We start from the raw sequence: 23,850 nt of genomic DNA, 5'->3' as shown, positions 1-23,850 counted from the left end.
TCATTCCTGTAACCAAGCTGGTCTGCCTGGTCAAGGATATGAAAATTCAAGTCTCTGAAAGAGATCTACCTGTTTTCCCTGTCCATTAAGGAATCCACGATTATTGACATTTTCCTAGAAGAATCCCGAAAAGATGAGATTCTATAGATCAGGGCTGCTGCTGGAGGCCATGGTGATATCGATGGTCCATGCTACAGCTAGAAGTCATGCTATTGTCTGTGGTCAATGTTGCCACCTGAAACCATGTGGAAGTTCATGATCCATGCTGCCTCTGGCTGGTATGGGCAAAGAAGCTGCTTTTGAAGTGTTATCAATGACTGTGGATTCATAACTGAGAGTAAGAGTTACTGGAGGCTTCTGTGACAACCCTCCCCACAAAGAAAAAGCAACAGTCCAGACATGACTTTGATAAAGATGGTGGCGGCACAGGGCCAGAGGTGGGGGAGGACCCAGTTATTGTTAAAGGCCTGGCCACTGGGAATTTGACCATGCTCCAATGAGTATATGGGCAACAAAAATTGGACATGGTGTATTTTTTACGTGGGATGGAGCACAAGGATGAGAGGTTGGATCTGGGAGGAAGGGAAGGGAGTGTAGTAGGGGTGCATTGTATGAAATTCCTGAATAATTAATGAAAAGATTATGTTGGAGAAAATATAAAAAAATTAAATTCTATATTTAAGAATTATAATTTAAATTTAAATTCTAAATTTAAATAAGAGAGAGAGAAAGGAGAGAGAGAGAGAGAGAGAGAGAGAGAGAGAGAGAGAGAGAGAGAGAGAGAGAGATTGCCAGTGCAGAAGCATACTCCAGATGACATGCAGACCAGATTCAAAGCTTTTCCCACTATTGGGAACTATAATGGTCTTGCTGGTCTTAGTGCTAAGTGCTCCAAGAAGGTGGCTACTGACATCCGAGGGGCCTCTATCTTGGTGAAGCTTTCCCTGTTAACCATTCCTCAGAGGCTACTGAGGGAACAAGAATGGAAAGTCCTACCCTATTCCTTGCAGGGTGACAAGCCACTGTTTCTCTGAGCCGGTCCCTGCCCACAGGGGCACAGTCATCATCCCTGCTCCTGTGCCCAAGAAGCTGCTGCTGCTGGCCAGTATCAGTGACTACTACACATTAGCCAAGGCCACTTTTGATGCTATCTCCAAGACCTATAGGTATTTGACCACAGATCTCTGGAAAGAGACCAAATTCACCAAATCTCCTTACCAGGAATTCACTGACCATCTGTGGAAAACCAACACCAGAGCCTCTGTTCATAGGACCCATGTTCCATCTGTGACTACCATAGAGGGCTTTTGTAGAGAAAAAAATAAATTGAATTAAATCTGTTAAAAACATAATAAACTTGAATAATCTTAAGTCATATTTTCTTAAAACCAGAACATTCCTCAGTAAGTAAGTATGATCCTAGTAAATATTGGCTGAAATCCCTGCTGAAGAAGATTTAATTGTAGAACAATGAATTTTAGCTAATGATATAAGACAAAACAGTTTGCACTTTTAAAGTCCCAAATTGTTAAGAGTAGTTCAGTTAGAGTAGCAAGCAATAGCAAACAACAGACAATGTGTGTCAGGCAATTCAAAAACAGGAAAATACACTTAGAACTATGAAGTGGAGAGTGACTTAAACAATTAGCAATATTACATAGAGAAGAAAGACATAACTATGGAAAAAACAGTTTACTGGATACTTTTAGTAAGTTAAAACCCTAAATGAAGTAGTACTTGAATGTGATTGACTTTTTGTTAGTAGTAGGACAGTTATCAAAATATGCTATGTAACTGTGGTTGTTAGCCTGTTGTGAAAACAATGCATCCTTTATTCTCCCTCCAGGTCTATCTCCATGCCTCTCAGAAGACATGCATACTAAAAGGGGGTGCAGTTATTCAAAATACCACATTAAAATGTGTTAAAAGGAAAAAAGAGAACAAAACTTCAAATTCCATGAATTAAAAATATCCCAAGTTAAGCCGGGCGGTGGTGGTGCACGCCTTTAATCCCAGCACTCAGGAGGCAGAGCCAGGCGAATCGCTGTGAGTTCAAGGCCAGCCTGGGCTACCAAGTGAGCTCCAGGAAAGGCACAAAACTACGCAGAGAAACCCTGTCTCAAAAAACAAAAAACAAACAAACAAACAAACAAACAAACAAACAAATCCCAAGTAAATTAAGAAAGAACATTGAGGTCCTGTGGACACTAGTAAAAATAACAAATTTGACCCTTACTTTTTCATCTCATCACAGATGCTGAGCTGCAGCCATACTGAGGACTTCTTGTCCTGATTCCCTGCTGCACTTCTTCACACAACTTGTTCTGTTGTACCATGTCATTTCCAATTCTCATTCCCACTATCTTATCAATTATCTATATCCCAATCATGGTGTCAAAATTTCTCACTCAGAGTAATCATTCCAATGACTTCCATAAATCTTGCTAGTTTGATTTGCTTTTGGACAATGTATTGTTTTAAACTGTTACTGTGATCATTTTGATATTTTTTTCCCTCAATTGAATTTAACTTCCCCAATAGATGCAGTGAATTGTTGACATGGCATGGCTTATAAGGCTCACTGCATATAAATGGCTCATTGAAATAATTTGAATGATTTGAAAGATGAACCCAGTGCATACATACTTATTTCACCTTGGGTAATTAATGGGTCAGATTTCAACTAGTGAATCTGACAACTATTCATATGAAAGCGATCTGTGATACAAAGTAGTTAGTACACTGTAGAAACAGAAGAATGGCTGATGTAGCCATTCACAAGGGAACAACAAGAAATTGATTCTTGGTAATGAGAGGCTTGTCAAGCAAGCTTTGAAATATTAACTTCTTCATTTTCCTTAAATTACATAGAATGGTTATTTAATCTAGAGAGTGAGTTGAAGACCTTGGAAGGAGAAAGTAATGACCCTAGTGTTTTATGACTGGACTCTAGCATATATTGAGTATATGGCACAGCTTGGAAGATGAGCAATTTTAGTCCCAAGTGAACTGACTGACAGTGATTACTACTCTTAAACACACACGTTTGATAATATCCTGGTAACAAATACATCTGTACCACTTATTATTTTCCAAAGCACAAAAATGTTAATGTTCAACTGTAGCTGGAGAGCTTCTCTCTGGATCCCGCTGAGCCCTGGCAGTCCGACAGTCCATTTATAAAATAAACACACCGACGCTTATATTACTTACAAACTGTATGACCATGGCAGGCTTCTTGCTAACTGTTCTTATATCTTAAACTAACCCATTTCTATAAATCTATACCTTGCCACGTGGCTCGTGGCCTACCGGCATATTCACATGCTGCTCGTCATGGCGGCGACTGGCAGTGTCTCCCTCACTCAGCCTACCACTTCCCAGAATTCTCCTCTCCTTGTCCTACCTACTTCCTGCCTGGACACTGTCCAATCAGTGTTTTATTTATACAGAACGATATCCACAGAATTCCACAAATAATTTGATTTAGTTACACAGGTTTGAACAGTTATCAGAGATTTATGAAACATTTTGCATGATTCAAAGGCATGTGATCTCAAAATGACATCATTTAAGATTAAGACCATGTTTATGATGAAGTGTTAATCGGAGGAAACTAAAAAAATAACAAAGGCTGTTACAATTGTCCTTGAATGCCTCAAACAACTTCAGTTCCAGGACATATCGCTGAATACACTACAGACTTTGAACATACAACTTGGAGGAATCAAGGTGAAACTGACCTGGAAAACTACTCCCTCAGCATCAGTTATCGTAGTAGTTCAAGGAAGGGTGTAAGATGCCCAGGGAGAAGACCAATCAATAGTCATATCCAGCCGTAAAACTTACAAACCACTTCAATGATCAGCTTAGCAAAATATACTCAGGGGTGTATTAGTGGCACTTATATCTTGAGGATTACCAAGAGCCCTCTAATTGGACTAAAGGCCCAGTCAATAGGAGGGTATTGTAATTTTGCCTGGTATTGTAATCTTATGCTTAGCAATATATGGTAATTATTTCATGTTTTATTTTCATCCTTACTACTACTACTACACCCAGTATATTTATTTCTTAAAAACATTTCTTGCTCTGATAAATAAACCAAGTGTCATATTAAATAGAATAAATGATATCTTAAAATGTTTACTCCACTCAATTGCTTAAAGTATATTATCATTGATCCATGCTAATTTTTAAGATTTTTAAGAACAATCAATTTTTAAACATTTTAACTTTTACTTACAATAAAATAGTTAAATACACTAGTAGAGAATAAATCATTTTAATTTTGTCAGGGAAATTGGCCACACTAAAAGACAATTGATATTTACTTTCAAAACATTATTTATATAAAAATGGCAAGGAAGGAGTCTTAAACTACAAGAGAAACAGGTATATAAAGATACAAATGTGGCAATGTGTCAGATAGACAAAACCAATAAATAAAGAATGCTTTATGGTAGCACAGAAAATGACATTCCAACCTTCTCAATCTTAAAGTAATTGCTAAAGGACAACCAAACAATTAAAAAGTAATTTTGAATATTTCAAAATGTCAGCTGCGCTCAGCACAGGCACTGGTTATTTTTAAACTTGTTCGTTATCTGCTTCAGTCTCCAGGCAGTTTCTTAGGAGCTCATTGTGAATTATGAGTTTTGTTCCTCCTCCTAGGGAATTTGGATGCAAAAAACAAACAAACAAACAAACAAAAAAACCAAAAAAACTATGGTTAATATTATGGAGTATTTCTAGTATCATCAGAAGTGAATTTTGATATTTGTATTAGTTTCATTATTAAATAAAAATTGAAATTATTTAGAAAAATAAGGAAACAGCTATGGGTAATTAGCATTGAATAAGATTTCTTGTTAAATGAGACACTGTAATATGCTTTAAAAATTAAAATATTTGCTAGAATCTATGTGTATCTATACAATTATAGATCTATATGTATAAGACATGAAAGCAGAAGTAATACTGCAGGCACAAGTATTTACTGTGGTGGAGAAGGGCAAGAAAAAAGAAGGGAGTGGGTGTGGTAAGCCATTTGCTAAGCAATAATATATACTTGTCAGGAAACTTAAAAAAATAAATAACCTTTAAATAGTCTTATACTATGGTTTAAGTGCCTACAGTTATTCATGGGGCCAAGGTCACCTGATATGGCCGAAAGGAATTAAATCAAGCCCCTTGGAGGGGCCACAACACAACTGAGGCTGTGGTAATTTTATTGAGAGCAATCAGACCTTTTACACCTTTGTCTGAAACAGAATATAATGGGAATTTCCAGGATCAATACAGTTGCAGTTGCCAGGATACAGTGAAGTCTGAAAGTCATACAAGGTACAGAAGATTAATGTCTAAGACCAACTGTCCTGTCAAGCTTCTATGCTTCCTTGACTACTAAGGGAACATACAGAGAAACAAAGTGGCCTGAATGCTTCACTGGCTAGAGGAAGGCATTGGTCTCTCAGGAACTGGAAGGTACATTGTGTCCCAGGGGTCACAGACTCTAACCTGAAAAGACTGTGACTCATGCTTCTCACGGCAGCTAGGCCAAGCCAACTCTATGGTTCCCTGCAATATGGTGAGGAGGCTTTTGAAAAGGAATTTAGTTGTTGATTAATTTCTTCATTTTCCAGCTTGGCTTGCTTCTGCCATTGCATCCACTACATCTGACACCTTCTGGAAACTTTATTTGTCCATAAAGTTTCTTCAGGACACAGTCCTACGAAAAACTTGATAAAGGTGAGAATTAAGATATGCCATTTAAAAAAAAGCTGGGAAAAATAATAGATAATAATACATTGCATCATTGTATTAGTTAGGGTTTCAATCCCTGTTGGGGGTGGGGCACTATGACCAAAAGCAACTCGGGGAAAAAAGAGTTTATTTCACATTGTATTAATAAGCCCATCACTGAGGGGAGCCCTGGTGACAGGAACTGAAACATGGAAGCCATGGAGGAGTGCTGCTCACTGTCTCAATGTTTTTCTTTTGTGTAGCCTTCTTGGTTATGCATCAAAGACCACCTGCACAGGAAAGTCACCATCCATAATGGCATGGGTCCCCCCCACATCAGTCACTCATTAAGGAACTGTCACTCAGACATTCATTCAAATCTTATAGAGGCATTTTATCAGTTTACATTCCCTCTATGCAGAAACTGTGGCTTTTGTCCAGTTGAAAACAATCATCAACAAAACAGGACCATCTTCTTAGGAAAATCACCTTTTCCTTAAAACTAGGTTTCTCTTCTTTAGTTGTGTCAGCATATATCAGACATTTTCTGAGAGGTGTTTGCTTTTTTTTCTTTATTAAGAAATTTTTTATTCATTTTACATACCAACCACAGATCCCCCTCTCTTCCTTCCTCCTGCTCCCCCTATTCAGCCTCTGCCTCCAGCCCATCCCACCCCATTCCCTCCTCCGAAAGGGTAAAGGCTCCTACAGGAAGGCAGCAAAGCCTGGTACATTCAGTTGAGGTAGGTCCAAGGCCCTTGGCCTACATCAAGACTGTGTGTGAGGTGTCCCACCATAGGAAGTGGGCTCCATAAAGCCAGCTCATGCACCAGGGATGGATCCTGGTCCCACTGCCAGGGGCCCCACAAACAAACCAAGCCACACGACTTTCACCCATATTCAGAGGTCTTAGTTCGACCCTATGCAGGCTCTACAGCTGTTGGTCTAAAGTTTATGAGTTCCCACTAGCTCTGATCAGCTGTCTCTGTGTGTTTCCCCATTGTGATCTTGACCACCCCCGCCCCTTGTTCATAGAATCCCTCTTCCCACTCTTTGCCTGGATTCCTGGACTGTGGCCTGGTACTTGGCTATTGATCTCTGCATCTGCTTCTGTCAATTACTGGATGAAGGCTCCATGTTGACAGATAACCAGGGTAACCCAGCTCAGGCACCCTCTCCACTATTACTAGTAGTCTAAACTGGGGTCATCCTTGTGAATTCCTGGGAACTTCCCCAGCACCAGGTTTTCCCTATCCCCATGATGTCTCCCTCTATCAAGATATCTCTTTTTTTAAATAAACATTTTATTTTATAATTAATTTAATTTTACATATCAGCCACGGATTCCCCTGTCCTCCCTTCTCCCACTCTCCAGCCTTCACCCCCAATCCACCCCCCCCATTCCCACCTCCTCCAATCCCTTGGGGATTCAGCCCAGCCTGGTAGATTCAGTTGAGGCAGGTCCAGTCCCCTGCTCCCTGCACCAAGGATGAGCAAAGTGTCTCCGCATAGGCCCTAGATTCCAAAAAGCCAGCTCATGCACCAAGGACAGGTCCCGGTCCCACTCCCTGGAGGCCTCCTAAACAGTTCAAGCTCATCAACTGTCTCACTTATCCAGAGGGCCTGATCCAGTTCCATGGGGGCTCCTCAGCTATTGGTTCACAGTTCATGCATTTCTGCTAGTTACTCTCCCACTCTGTCCCTATTCCAGCTCAACCATCCCTTTCCCTTATGTTCTAGTCCCCCATCCCGTTTGAGCCTTAATCTTAGTTAATCTACAGAGAAAGGCTTTCTAGGAGCATAGGTCTATCATGCATTGAAATGTCTTCATTGTGAGAATTAAATCAGATTCCTTAAATACATTTGAAAAGGAAGAAACCCACATAGTAATTTATAGATATTATAGCTGCCAGAGTAAGGCTAAAATCTGCCATGTGAAAACAGTGAAAATTGATAGATGTCCAAGGTCAAGAAACCTTCAAGAAAATGGGAAAGTTTTCAAACACTGCATTGAAAACAAGACATTAGGAAACCTACACTTTACACTTTCAGTTAAAATTTAAATATGACATATCTTTCTACTGAAATTTTATTATGTTCTTACCCAAGATTCTCCTTTCATGACAGTGATTTTTAGTATGCTTAGACAGCCTCCTCTTTGAACCAAGTCTGACACTTTCTTTTACAATCAAACAACATACAATAGTGCTAAAATTAGGCTGATCACTGCTTTATTTAGTGTTATTACTTTGCTATAGATAATTTCTCTTAGTTCATTAATATCTTGATGAAAATCAATCATTCTTAATAAATAATTATACAATATAAATCTTTGAATTTTTCTCAAATATTCATTAATATAAAACCAAAAACATGGAACTAAATTATATGCTTACTGAGTGATACTAAAATATAACTTTACACAGTTCCTTATGATAGGAAGAAGCATTCCATGTATTAAGTTTAGACACTTTATAAAAATATGCTGTAATAGTCAATAGTTCTGTGGGAGAGATAAGGTCCTGTGAGCCCTTCCCTGATCTGTGGTGCTCTAATGAAAGGCTCCTGTAGTGTTTTAAGCCCATTGTAGGCAGTCCATGATCTGTGAGGACATTCCAGCATTGCCTGTACCATCAGCAGAAAACAGCATCACACAGACTTCCTACCTTTCAGTTCTTACATTCACAGTACCCCCAATTCAGTGATAGTCTCTCAGACTTAGAGGGCATGCTGTAAATATCTTGCTCAGAGATAAGCCAATCATGACTTTTTATTCCGCAGCATTTGTCTCCAGAGAAGTTTCTCTAAGTAAGGGCATAGCATTTGTCTGAGGATAGAAACATAAATGTTTAGAAATCAGCATTGCTCCATGACAATTTAGCTAAAAAGTACATTAAATTCGCCTAGAGAGCTTAAGACTTCCTCAGATGCCAATTTTGGACCAGGTATACAGTACCAGGCATGAATTTCTATGACTGCTGATTGAGTCTGGGGAAAGGCAGTCATTTTCTTCAGTTTTGTACCCACAGAGGAGACCACCATTGTGACACTGATGATTCTGATTAATCTCAGTGACTCTCCAAAAAGATACAAACAAACAAAAAATCAGATGTAGATATGGGAAGGGAAGGGGAATTGTATGCAAAATAATATGTAAAGGCTTGTGGGTGAGAGATTAAGAGGATGAGGGGTTAAAGTAAGCAGACGTACTTTATATAGGTAGGAAATTTCCAAAGAACTAAGTCAATGAAAGACATTTTAAAAGGCTAAAGTGTGCATGTAAATGTAAGGGTATGTTAAAATAATGTACTGTATATTGTATCATTTCTATAACTTTTATTTTGTCTTGTTTTATTTGTAGGGATGTGCATTTTATTGGGGATTCACTTCTTGGATTGCATATTATATTAATCACCCAAGATATACACCACCTTGTACGTACAATTTCTTCTTTACTAACCCCATGCTAAATTGTCAAGATCCGTGTTCAGCTTTTAAATCCATAAAAATTGAATGTCTTATACTTAACAGAAAAATTAATAAAAATATGAATTTTCAATTTATTTCATATCATAATTCATTAAATTTCCATGTAGGCTTGAAAGACTAAATTTGGCTGACATGGATATTCTCTCTCTCTTTAATTGCTTCAAAAATAGACATAGTGAAGTGATAAAAGCAAAAGTTAAAAGGAAAATATAACCACTGAGTTATTATGTATGCTAAGAAAGGAAGAATCAGTATTCCTCAAGAATGAATCCCCTAATAGTCTCCAAACGGTCAGCCTTATACAAATGTGCACACAAGTAGAACCAAATGAACTCTAGGCTATATGTATATGTAAACATTATATACATATACACACATATAGTATAACATATTTATTGTTATTTAATGTGTAAATATATATCGTGGTGTGTGCATGTGTGTGTGTGTGTGAGTGTGTGTGTATATTGTCTTAGTTAGGGTCTCTATTGCAGTGAAGAGACACTGTGACCACAACAACTCTTATAAAGGACAACATTTAGTTGGATGGCTTACAATTCAGAGGCTCTGTCCATTACCATCATGATGAGACATGGCACCATGCATGCAGACATGGTGCTGGAGAAGTAGCTGACAGGTCTAAGTCTTGCATAGGCAACAGGAAGTGGTCTGAGACACTGGGTGTAGTTTGAGCATATATGAGACCCCAAAGCACACCTCCACAGTGACATGCTTTCTCTAACAAGGCCACATTTACTCTAATAAAGCCACACTTCCTAATAGTGCCACTCCCTTTGGAGACCATTTTCTTTTAAAGCACCACATTTTACGCCCTGGACCCCAAAGACTTGTAGCTATTTTATAATGCAAATATTCATTTAGTCAAACATCAGAAGTGCTCATTGTCTATCATAGACTCAACAATGTTTCAAAGTCCAAAGTCCAAAGACTATTCTGAGATTCATGCAATCTCTTAAATGTGATTAACTATAAAATCAAAAGCAAAATTCCCTGACATGTGCATGGTCTCAGCTGATTTCTTTAGTCACAGAGGAATAGTTTATAAGCACCCCCCCTTTTTTTTCTATCCTTAAAGCCAGCACCATGTGGCCAAAGCTGCCAAGTTCTATTGCTTGCTGGTCCACTTGTTCAATTACATCTTCACCAGCTTTCTGTTTTCCATGGCTTCTTTCACGTCCTTCTTGGCTGTCCTTGAACTTGCTCTGTCAACCAGTCTGGCCTCAAATTCAGCCTCGCCTTTGGAGTGTTGGGGTTAAAGGTGTGTACCACCACACCTGGCTCTAAGCTTTACATGAACTCCTTTTTACAAGTTGGAAGCTTAGCTGGGTGGGATCTTGCCTTGAAATCACAGCTCCCTTTATTCCATTTCTTAATCCGTTTATCACTTTGAACACAGGATTTAGCTCCATTCCACTTCCTGGTGCTCTTTTTTCTCCTCAGATTTTACACTTTGTAATTTACCCTGCTCAGCTTGCTCCTTTTCTTTATAAATCTTCAATAGACTTACCACTAATAATAACACTACAGAGTCTATACTAGACTGTTTTGAAATTTCCTCTGCCAACTTAATTAATCCAAAACACTTCACTTTAGTTTTAGGCAGATTCTTCAGACAATGGCAAAAGGCAGCTACTTTCTTTACCAAAGTATCACAAGAATGATCTTTAGGCAACATACTAAAATTCTTCTCTTCTGAAACCTCTTGAGCCAGCCCCCAACAGTTCAAATCATTCTCAGTACCATTGTCTTCCATGGTTCTACTAGTGCAGTTCATTCAGTAGTGCTTAAAGCATTCCATTGCTTTGCTAAACCAAGGACCAAATTCCACATTCCTCCAAATGAAAACATGATCAGGCCTATTACAGCAATATTCATGTTCCAAGTACCAACTTCTGTCTTATTTGGGGTTTCTATTGCTGTGAAAAGACACCATGACCATGGAAAATCTTATAAAGGACAATATTTAATTGGTTGGCTTACAGTTTAGAGGTTCAGTCCACTAGCATCATGGTGGGACATGGCAGCACTCAGGCAGACATGGTGCTGGAGAGGTAGCTGAGAGTTCTACATCTTGCACAGGCAACAGGATGTGTTCTAGAACACTGGGTGTGGCTTGAACATACATGAGACCTCAGAGCACACCCCCACAGTGACACACTTCCTCAAACAACTCCACAGCTCCCAATAATGCCACTAGTGCCACTCCCTTTGAGGGCCATTTTCTTTCAAACCACCACATATATGTGCTTGTGCATGTGTGTGTGTGTGTGTGTATACATACATACATATATATATATACATATATTCATATAAATACATGTATATGACCTCCACATGCACAAAATAGGATGAGTACACACCCCTCTACAAATAAATATATTTAAAATATAATGAAAATTGTAAAAGTCATGTCTTTTCCACTTGTTCTTATGATAAATATGAAGCCTTTATAACAGTACTGACTACAAAGCACACTCAAAATTTATACAATTAAAAAATATATATGAGATGTACAAGATAAAAGAAATATGATTGTTTTCATTACATTGTTAAATAAGAAAAATGAAATTGCAAGTTTTTGCTGTTTGCTGGGCCATGTTATACATGTATTGAAAATGAGAACTAAGCAAGAGGTAATCTGTTTACAAAGAGCTTAGTAATACTTATTAATTTTATGTTATTCCATTCATTTTCTAAATACTATTAGAATATAAGAAGAAAAGAACATGAGCAAACAAAAATAACTTAAATATTTTACAGACCAAATGTATCATATTAAAAATTCAAATGCATATATCAATCTTTTTAATTAGAGGACTGGACTGTTGGATTCTGAAATGATGTCTGATTAATGTCTTCAGGATAATGATCCGATAGGAGGGCTTGCTAACATTGCATCTGCTTTTCCTTTACAGCATTTGGAAACAGACAAATAACAATATCTGCTATTAGCTTTCTGGTATGTATTATAGAGGGTTTGTTCTTGATAGTCTAAATTTTGTATGAAATATGAATATGAAAATGCATCATACTGACAAGAATTTGTATGTAGAAAATATGTGTAACTATATAGAAGGTATCTATTTCATTATATATATATATATATATATATATATATATATATATATAGCATAGATACATATAAAGTAGAACAAAACAAACAACTTTAGATAATTTACTCATTAGTTGTTGAATATTCCTTCCTATAAAAGTTCTGCAGTCAGATAACCATAATTTTTTGAAATATAATAAATAGTAAAAAATTAGGATCTACACATTTATGAATTTAAAAACTTCTAAGAGCAAATATCTTCATAATTCTAACACATAAATATTTTAAAAATTCACTAAGCAATCTATTCATTGATTCAGTATAAAGAAAAATTTTACATCTGTTTGATTTAATTAGTGGTACTGAGCATTAAACTAGGGATGGGCCCTTTCTAAATTGTTTTCACCATCTTTTCTTCACTATCATCCCATGTATGCAAACATGCTTATTCACTGAATTATATACAAGATGATATGAGCATGTAAAATTCTTTCTTCTTTTAATAAATCAGTCCAGTAAACAAAGTATTTTTAGGCTTATACTAGCTTGACTGTTGTGACAAATTATATTAGGTTGCATCTTATAAGTGACTACATTTACACATAGTAAGATATCTCTATTCTATAAATATTACATATTGTTTATTTTTAGTATTAATTAAAATGGTGAAGTACATTAAACATTTAACTTTATTCTTCTCCACTGCCCAGGCAGAATAACTTTTTAGCTTTATTTTATTTGTAATGATTTTATGACTGTGAACTACTCAGAAAAATTTTAGCAGAGGGAGTATTTGGCACACACACACACACACACACACACATCAATGTATTTCAATTGTTACTTAACTTTGGGCTCTGTTGTTGTCTTTGTTGTGCACCTCTTGTTGTGGCTCTGTTTTTTTCTCCTTCCTTGCACTGCATTCCGTTGCTGTTTATAACATGTTTACAATCTCATTTTGGTGTGATTCACACTCCTCCCTTCACATGCTGCTGTTGATTTACTGTTTTCTCCAATGTGTTGTAGACACTCACGGATTTCCCCTCCTCCATCACATATGAAAGGCACATGCAAAAATAAAAAAGTTAGAGATTTTCCAAAAATTTATATCACAACCATCTTAGAGTCAATACATAATAAGACACAAGCAAACTTCTAACAACTTGAAACATGCGACTGCCTTGTTGTTCTGTTCATTTATATGTCAATGATTCGTGTTTTCATATAAACTTATCAATGCTATTTACCATACAATCCTGGGAAAAATTAGGAAAGTCCAGGAAGCTGATGCACATCATGCAATACTTGCAGCAGTAATTGAATCCACTACAAATGTGGTAGAGAGAAGCATGGTGACCATAATTTCACATTTTTGAGCATGTGTCAATTATTTTTTATTTCAATTTATAAAGGTTTAATGAATTTGTGATTACTCAAATCTTTAAAGACATGTGTTAAGATGGATTTCCAGCAGAAAAGAATACCTTTGATTTTTAAGCAGAGATAATATTGGAGACATTTTATAATCTTTCTTAAAAGTGAAAACAATGAATGTAATTTTACTCAGAAAGAAATCAAAGTTTGCAAATAAGACATAAGTCTTCATTGAACCTCTTGCAAGCAATAGCTATGGGGAAGAGAAAAAAAACCATAATTAATGGCCTAAGGGATTCTTAATAATTATCCATGCTTGCCATATGGATTTAAATTTTGCAAACATTTGTTACTCAGATAAAATTTAGGTAATAGATAATATTACAGAATATAAATTTTAAAGATTTGTTCAGGCTTGAATATATCATGTCAATCCAGAAGATCTACATATATTACAAACATAATGAGATAATTGAAAGATGATTTATTCATTTATAAATGAATAAACACGTGTAAGATTAATTCATTTTAGTATGAATGCTATATGTGTATTTCATTTGTGAAGAAATTACAACTCCTTTTAAGTTCAGATTATTGTAAATTTTCTTTCTTTAAACTAACAGAACTTAGTGCAGTCAGTTTTAAACACAGCAATCAATAGGGAAATAATGATAAGTATTCAATAATGTATATTTCAATCATAAATATATACCTCAATTTCAGGGGCTAAATTTTCCTCATAAAATTTTATTTGCAAACCTTTATTTTTTGTTACTTTAGGTACTGTTGAATCTAAAAATGATAACATTCATTAAAGTTGATCTTAGCTTCTGTTCTTTAGTAGAATAGACCTTTACCTGGTAAAACAATATTCAGACCATATTGCAGTTTAACAATTTTTCTTTCAAGTAGATACATTTAATACTTGTCTCACAGAAATAGAGAAGTAAGAAGAAAGATGTAGCTTGGAGAGGACTATAAACTTGGCATAGTGTGTATTGAGCCTGAAGTACCAGGGATGGGGAGGGAAATACAACCCTGCTATCTATCATAATGTCAATATTTGATGCTCAAGGTCTCTGCTATGCAACACCAAAAGAGAGTATGGCCCAGGGGCTGAGAACAACTGATTTCAATTAAAATCAGTAACTATTATGTGAACATAAAACTTGTATTTCTTTTTTAAGCTACATAATATCAAAGCCCATGAAGAAAAAGTCTACAAGTAAGCTTGGGGTCATCTCTTATTCCAGTCAGAGCACGTTATCTCTCATCTGCGTTCTCAAAACTCAATGTGTGATCTTCAGAGTGCACAAAATAATTTGTGAAAACTCCATGGATTTACAAACAAGTTGATATATTGTAAAAACTGTGGTAATGAGGTAGATCACTGAAGTAAAAGTGAAAATTTTAAATCATTCAAAAAGTTCCAAAATGCAGTGATCTTATAATTTTTTGAACAAAGTTTTATCTCCAGTAATCAAAGCAAATAAAACAAATTTATACAAACAATTTAGTAAGGTTTAATTTTAAGCCAGATGGTGGTGATGCATGTCTTTAATCCCAGCATTCAGAAGGCAGAGCTAGGGGGATCTCTGAATTCGAGGCCAGCCTGGTCTACAGAGCAAGATCCAGGACAGGCACCAAAACTACACGGAGAAACCCTGTCTTGAAATAAAAAATAAAAATAAAAATAAAAAAAAACCAAAACAATAAAAAAGGTTTAATTTATATCGTGCAAATTAAAAACTATATGAAATTTATTTAAAATTATAGTGAAATATTTACTTTTTTCAAAAGTAAAAAATGTCACTGGACAATTATTAAAAAAACAAATCACTTTTAAAATAAATTTTTATTAAAACAATGCATGTTAATGGATTATCTAGAAACTGAAATATGTACTAACAGTTTTGGAAAATAAAAATAAAAAACAGTTAAAAAATAAAAATAAAAAATGTAGAAAAACCAGGAATTTTAAGCATATACTTTTAGGAGTATATCAATCTAACTTATCATAAAAATCATTTGTGAATATTGAAATAGTATTGCATTGACCTTTTCTATCAAACAGCAATTTATTTCAGAGGAAGCAGGGTTTCTCTGTGTAGCTTTGCGCCTTTCCCGGAACTCACTTGGTAGCCCAGGCTGGCCTCGAACTCACAGAGATCCGCCTGCCTCTGCCTCCCAAGTGCTGGGATTAAAGGTGTGCGCCACCACCACCCGGCCTTAATAATTTATAATCATCTATAGCAGAAAATGTTCCAGTAATTTGAATACTAAAGTAAAAATAGATAAAACTGCAGTTATTTTTGCTATCATTTTTTTTGAAGAAAATACATCTGAATCTGAAAAAACTCAGTTAACCTTTGAAAGTCATTAGTAGATTTTATATTTCAATTTAATTAGTACAATGGCTGTCTTTCCTATTCCCCAGTGTCAATATTAGACATAATATACTTAATATGGTCATTATATATTAATCATACTAAGCAATAGTAATCAAAATGTGAGGGCAGTTCAAATGTCAAGACAGAATATTGTGATTCCTATAAAGTCTACAGAGATTACACTGGAAAGGTGAGTGTTTTACATGAAAGATGGAATTAATATTACTTAAAAAGATTGAAAGAATTGACTCTTCATTGACTCCAAGTCTTGTCTTAAGAGTTTTTGGATTTTTGTTTTTACAAATAAAATTATCTTCAGAAAATAAAGAAATTACTTAACATGACTTGTTTATAAGAAAGCGCATTCATTATATAATATAAAAATAAGTTATTTCTAGTCATTCTCATTTTCATTTGTTTGGAGTCTAGGCATAATACTGAGCAGCAATTAAAGAGTGTCTCCACTATAACATTTCTGTATTATATGATATTTCTTTCCTATTTCATATTCATCCATATAGTAACTGAATATAGTAACAATATATTATTAAATAATTAATATTCTCATATTATTAAGTTGAATAACGAACCTAGCATTAAGTTACAAATGGCTGAACTACCTAATGAGGATTTTATCAACTCACAAAATAATTAAATTTTCTTTAAAATTAATTCAAATGTAAACTCCATTAAAATTTCCACTTATTTTTCATAATAGTCACACTGACTTCATTTGTAGAGTATACCATTTTATTATACAAGACAATTTAAACTCTAATAATGTAAAATCACACTTAATGATGGTCTTTAAGACACTGTCACCGCTATTACATTGTGGATCGAACTCGTTTGCCTTTGATGATGCTACTCTCTTTACCAGTTACATCTTTTATGTTTGCTTTTACCCTTCATCTTTAGCTACATTATCTGATACTTACCTAGCCAAACTACTCATCATTTTCTTGGTTCTGTTTCATTTGCTGTGTTTTAAATCACTGTAAACCCGACTAATAAAAATGAGGAATTAACATGCCACAGCCTGGATACTGTGCTGTATTGTAATTAGCTCACAAACTGATCTGGAACAGAGTATCAAACTGTGATTCTTGCACTAAAAGCGTTGCTCTTGTATTAATGAACTGAGAGTGCATACTGTTATGAAGTCTTTCTTTAACAACATGTACAATAACTTCATGATTAAAAAAAAAAACTACCCAGAAAACATGATGAAAAGCAGATAGCACCAACAAATTAATACAGACATTCGAACGTGGTTACTAACATAGTGAAGACTATCTTCAGAATTTCTATTTAGCTATAATTTATATTTAGCTAAATATTGGTGGCTAGATATAAGCTCACAATATAAACTTCTAATGTTGTTGCAAAATTCCCTCTTGTTAATTGAAAAGCTGTAATATTTTTTGCAGATTTGTGAAGCTGGAAATCATTTCATCAATACAGTGTTGGCTCATCCCAATCACACAGGTTAGTTCTTTTCTATTCATCCAGAGCTTCCAATTTTTTTCATACTTAATACATCTACACACACTGCAGACCTAGAAACATGTCAGATAGGCTGCAAATTGATGTAATCCTTGCTACTGACCAAAGTTAGGTGGGAAGATCAGGATGATCTTTCAAAAATCAATTTTATCTTTTGAATTTTCTTATATTTGAATACCATGGAACTTTTTCATATCTTCTGTTGTTGGAGGGCTTTTCTCCAGGTTCCCCAAGCCCCGCAGTCCCACAATCCACTTATAAAATAATCACTCAGATGCTTATATCACTTATAAACTGTATGGCCATGGCAGGCTTCTTGCTAACTGTTCTTTTATCTTAAATTAACTCATTTTTATAAATCTATACCTTGCCACTTGGCTGGTGGCTTACTGGCGTCTTTACATGCTGCTTCTCCTGGTGGTGGCTGCAATGTCTCTCCCCCTTCTTCCTGTTTCCCCAATTCTTTATGTGGCTTATTTTTATATTACCTTGAGCCTATTGTTTTAAACTGTACCATTTTAAGACTGAAACTGCGGTGTGGCTGTTGGCTCCGCCCATTTCAGCTTACCAGCATGGTGTTTTTTGTCAGTTTTGTGAGTCATCAAGTCTCAGAAATAGTGGGTCTAAGCTTTTATCAAAGCAGCGTGTAGCCCAGAAACCTCTTTAAAAAAAAAAAAAAATACTAGTAAAGACTAAATCTACCACACAGCTTAATGTGCCGCTGGCAGACGCCTCATTTTCGCCATACTGCCGGTCAAACCACACGCCAGGACCCTGACAGTGTTCAAACCTGCTTTTTGTGGCATCTAGCTGCCCGTATGAGACAAGAAGCAAGAACCTGGTTTTGGCTCTGTTTAGAATTGGTTATTAAATATTCTCAGGTTTAAGGTGGAAACTCAAGCCGTTGGGCGCCATTTGTTGCTAACTGTTTTTATATCTTAAATTAACCCATTTTTATAAATCTATACTCTAGAAAGGCTCAGTCAGTAAGGTGTTTACTGAATAAGCATGAAGAATGAGTTTTAGTTAATGGCACCCACAATAAAAGTCAGATGTGGTGATGCATGCCTATAAACTCAGTTCTGAGGAGATTGGAACAGGAGGATTCTTGGTATTTTCTGCCCATAGACTCTTCAAACTAGCAAGCTCCAAGTTCAGGGAGAGAACTCATCTCAAGAAATATGATTGAGAGTGAGAGAAAAAGAAATTTAGAATTACACACATACACACACACACACACATAACACACACACACACACACACACACACACACACACACACACACACACACACCCTCTGTTCTTTTAATAGAAATGATAAGAAGTGTAACTTGAGAAACCAATTATGGAGACTGTATCAAATTAGTACTACCCACACTTGCATATTATAATCAACAGCAACTGTATATACATTTAAGCACCATTGCCAATATACTTATGTTTTGTTTATGACATAATCATCATTTAATCTTCAAATAGTAAAAACAAATGTGGGTTTGTGAACACTTGATTAATAGTCAATGCCTAGGAGCTAAACATTCACTATCTAGAGGCTTGTCTCAGATGATCTCATGTGTATCTCTAGCCTCTCTGACTGAATTAGCTTCCAAAAAACTTTCGTTTGACTACTCTATGGGCCTCACATGACATGTTTACATAAATGTTCTAAGACAGAGATTTTCAACTTTCATGATGCTGGGGCACTTTAATACAGTTTCTCATTTGTGGTGAACCCCAAATATAAAATTATTTTTGTTGCTACTTAAAAACTGTAATTTTGCCACTGTTATGAATCATAATGTAAACATGGGTTTTCTGATGGTCTTAGGTTACTCCTGTAAAAGGATCATTCAGCTAGCTAAGGGAGCATCACCCACTGGTTGAGAACTGCTATTCTAAGAGAACTAGCAACATGTGCTCATCTTTGTCATAAAGTGAGCAATAATGATATCTGCATGTTATTCATATATTTTAACTTGATATTTCAACCACAGTTATATTTTTGAACACAGCACATTGACATTCCATTATGACTTTATAATTGTAACTAAATGTGATTAGTTGATTTGTTACCTAATTAAATTTTGCTATGGGGAATAAAATTGTAATTTTGTAATTCAAATTTTCTTTTACAAGTGTCACAGCTCAAAGTTTAAATTGAAATCATTATAAATTTATTTGCCAAAATGTTCCCTGAAAAAAATTTACTGGGAGAAAATTAATGAAAATCAAGTAATGGTGTGCTAAATACGATGGAAGCTGTAAATAACATTTTTGATTGATTCACCAAAATAACTTGTGTGGTATTTCTGAATATTGACTATACTGATTTTAGATAACTCTCAAGAAATTTTCAGACTCATTTCATATAAATGGCATCCTCATACAATTCCCTTTGGATTTTCACTAATTCAGTAGTGAGTTTGAGGTATTTATAATCTCAAACAATTATTTTTTGACACTAAGAGAGAATGTAAAAATCCATGGAATTAGCAAGTTTATATATATATAATTTAGAAATAGAACTCTGCTGCAGGTTTTATGTTATACAGAGTAATTACTATGCATCATTTAATTCATTAAATAATTGTTAATACTTTGCACCTCACAATTTTAAAGCAACATAGATGTAGAAATGTTCAAAAATGAGATCTGTTCCGTCTGAGTCAAAATGTCACAACATTTGAAACTATGACTCTTCTGGGATATTTATGAAGTAAATTGCTATGAATAGATGACATTTCATGTGTTATATGATTGTACTCATTTGATATTTGGAATTTGATAGTACTTAAAAGTGTACTGTATCATTTGCAGCAACTTGTATTGTAATTGACATTTTTTCCCTCTTTCTTAAAAGGGAGCAATGCCTGTTTTCCAAGTGCAAATTATAACCCCTTTACATGGTTATTTTTCCTGGTTTCCTGTCCCAACTACACCTATGAGGTATGGTGTTTACATAAGCAAATGACTGAACTGTATTCTATATATACTGAACCCACAACTACATGCTTTAAATATATTATGCACAATCTGCAGATAGATGTTTCTAATGATATTGACAGGTATATTAATATTTTACATAAATATATGCACACTTAAGGATTTTTTAAAGATTTATATAACATAGTATGATATATATTAGAATTTTGAGTATAGTAAAGATTTTAAAACAATGCTCTTTTATGTTATGAATGTCATGATTATTTGTGACCCTTTGTGGCTTTCACAGGTAAAATTTATGTTAAATTTCTTTGTAGTCATAACTTTTATAATGTTTTGAGCTTTCAAATGACTTATTTAAAACCATAAGTGATTAAATATCTAGATGAACCACAGGTGTATGTTAACTTTGGGATTTTATATTAACAGATTGGATCCTGGATTAGTTTCACAGTCATGACACAAACGCTTCCAGGTAATTTTTTTATTTATTGACAATTAATCAACATGAAAACATCTGTAGGAGAAATAACTTCTGAGAATGAATTACTCTCCTACTCATGTAGAAGTATTTGCAATGATATATTACATATACATTTTTATTTTGGTAGTGATTATTTTAGTATTAAAGTACTGAAACATTATCTCCTATTTGTACCTATATAACTGAAATTTAATTCAAGGTAAGAAATACAATGGAAGTACATTACGGAGTATGTACTTCACTTAAAGCTACCTCTTGTGTGTATGTACATCTGTTAAAGGTGGGCTGGGGAATGATGATTACAAAATTTTGAAAACTTGATATTTTAAAGTAAAGAGGAAAATTGGATCACCCTAGTGTTATATTTAAACAAATATATGTAACACCAATGTCATTGATTGTTGCATTTATCAGTTACGAATTATCATTAACTTAGTATAGATACATAAATACAATGTATGTAAATAGTTTATATATATGTGTATATATGTGTTTATTGAAAACATGATTTCTTTTAGAAACTTTTTGAGAAGAAAATATATAAGGAGTTTCAATAGATTGTTTTGGTTAATTTATCTTTCAAATAATTTTATTGCATGTATTATTCTAAGCAACATGCAGAAGGAATTTAGGAATAGGAAATGATGCAGCATTTGAAAAATTGTAGCATGAATCTTAAAAGGTCTTATTAATAAAAACAAACCTGGAGCCAGGTATTGGGGTGAATGCTTGAAGATCATAGAAGCAGAACAAGCCACAGCCACATCACCTTGCCAATTAATTCCTCAGCTGGTCCTGTTTCCTCAGACTGGAAGCCTCTGAGTCCTCATCCAGAATGAATCTCAGCTGAACTGCTGCTCAAAAGCCTAAAAGCTTAACCAGGCCTAATTCATGGTTTTCATGCCTTACATATCTTTCTGCTTTCTACTATCACTTGGGATTAAAGGCACGAGTCACCATGCCTGGCTGTTTCCAGTGTGGCCTTGAACTCACAAAGATCCGGATGGATCTCTGCCTTTGGAATGCTAGGATTAAAGGTGTGCATGCTACCATTTTCTGGCCTCTGTTCTGTGGCTGTTCTCTTCTCTGACCTCAGATAAGTTTATTAGGGTGTATAATATTTTGGGGAACACAATATCACCACAGGAAATATTTTCTATTATTAATTATTTTTATTGTTTTTAAGTGTAACTCATTGTTTCCATTACAGGAATATAACAATGTGATTTTTTTGTCTTTCAGTTGGTATTTTTACAATTTTAATGAGCATCCAGATGTCTATGTGGGCACGAAAGAAGCATAAGATATATCAGAAGAAATTCAACTCATATGTGCATAGGAAATCAGCAATAATTCCATTCATATTATAAGAAAATGTAGCTATTCTCATCTGAGCAAGAAAGGCAACACAGGAATTAAATAATAAAGGTTTAGGAAAAGATGACCAGCTATTATGATACAACCATTGATTGCAACAATATTTTTAATGAAAGAAAATATTGAGGGTATTTAGCTAAATTTACATTATGAACTGGAGTAATCAACAGGAGGAGTTAAACTAGGCATGACGAGTCATGCTGAATAAAAGCACACTTAAACTTGAACCAGGAGGTCTGCCATGAGTGTGAAATCATACTAGATTATGATGGAGAGCCCATCTTACACTTAAAAATGAGAGGATGAAAAGCAGAAATTATCAATATAAAGATTAAAAATAGCATTGAATTATTTGAAAGAGCTTGATCCTAAAATAAATAGTCATATTGCATGAATATTTCATAGCACTATTTCATAAGGTAATTGAATTATCTGATTTCTGGTCTGGTGAGCTGGCTCAGTGCTTAAGAGCTTTTTTTCTTTCTTCTGAGAACTTTCCATATTGTATTTAAGCCTTAGGAATCTCCTTTATTATTCCCTTGGACTTTGCGGCATTTTTTTTTTTTTGGTTGGTATTTTTCTAGTTTTACATTGATATACAATTAAACACTTTAATAGGTGATTATAATTGTTACTTGAGAAATGTCATCTTTAAATTAGGTGTATATTGTGTGACACTCAAAAGAGCAACGTAAATACCATCACTTCCCTGAAGGAAACTGCAGACCCCAGACTACAATAAAATTAACAGTTTGTGTTCCTACATCCAAATTTATTTTTTTTTGAAAAGGTATACTAAAACTTGATAAATACATCTTGGTTTTAATAATGAAAAAAATGCTACGGGTCACATAAATACAAAGAATTTAAGGTTACTAATGAAAACCAATTAAATGCATGCAATTCAAACAAAACTAAGTTTACCCCATTAACCATGGTTTTACTCCTTTGACTATATAGAACATAATGGAACAAATATATAGTGCCCAACACACAAGTAAATATTTAAAAGTATGTTGAATCTGACTTCTACATTGGATCTTCCCTGGAGCCATCTCTCCGTTATAAGATTCAAGAAGGCATTTCCTATTCATCTCTAGCATTTTATAACAGTGTTCTTTATTTGAACTATTAAAAATTCAAAAATTTAAAGCATATCATGACTAGTTGGAGAAATGTGTAATTATTTATGTCCCATGGCACTTTCACAGATCATGTTTTTCATTAATTTGTTGCCCTGTACATATATTCCATATGCTCAAAGAAGTGTGAGTTTAGTGTGTCTTCCGGAAGGAAAAAAAAAATACTCCTTGAGACTGGAACAGGTTGGTCCCTTCTATCATGGCAAAACTTAATTGCTTCATTTTATCAAGATCTGTACACTGTAAATATGTATTGCTTTTATTGTTAATAAAAAGCTGATTGGCCAATAGCTGGCAGGAAGAGATTGGTAGAGACAGCCTGAGATAGAGA

The 23,850-nt window shown here is 34.9% G+C and overlaps 1 protein-coding gene across 1 annotated transcript in view; it reads left to right on the top strand.

Moving 5' to 3' along the window:
- The window catches only part of Tecrl (trans-2,3-enoyl-CoA reductase like), a 68,854-nt gene extending 45,314 nt beyond the window's left edge, over nt 1-23,540 (top strand). Inside the window, 7 exon segments of the mRNA XM_028893949.2 lie at nt 5,646-5,751; nt 9,107-9,179; nt 12,168-12,211; nt 17,499-17,556; nt 20,434-20,519; nt 20,946-20,991; nt 22,243-23,540. Of these exon segments, the coding sequence (XP_028749782.1) occupies nt 5,646-5,751; nt 9,107-9,179; nt 12,168-12,211; nt 17,499-17,556; nt 20,434-20,519; nt 20,946-20,991; nt 22,243-22,370 (541 nt within the window). The 3' untranslated portion in view covers nt 22,371-23,540.
- Nucleotides 23,541-23,850: the final 310 nt, after the last annotated feature.

Source organism: Peromyscus leucopus, chromosome 10 (genome assembly GCF_004664715.2).
Source record: "Peromyscus leucopus breed LL Stock chromosome 10, UCI_PerLeu_2.1, whole genome shotgun sequence".
NCBI lineage: Eukaryota > Metazoa > Chordata > Mammalia > Rodentia > Cricetidae > Peromyscus > Peromyscus leucopus.
Note: the sequence above shows the minus strand (reverse complement) of the source record. Positions and strands in the feature narration are given on the sequence as shown.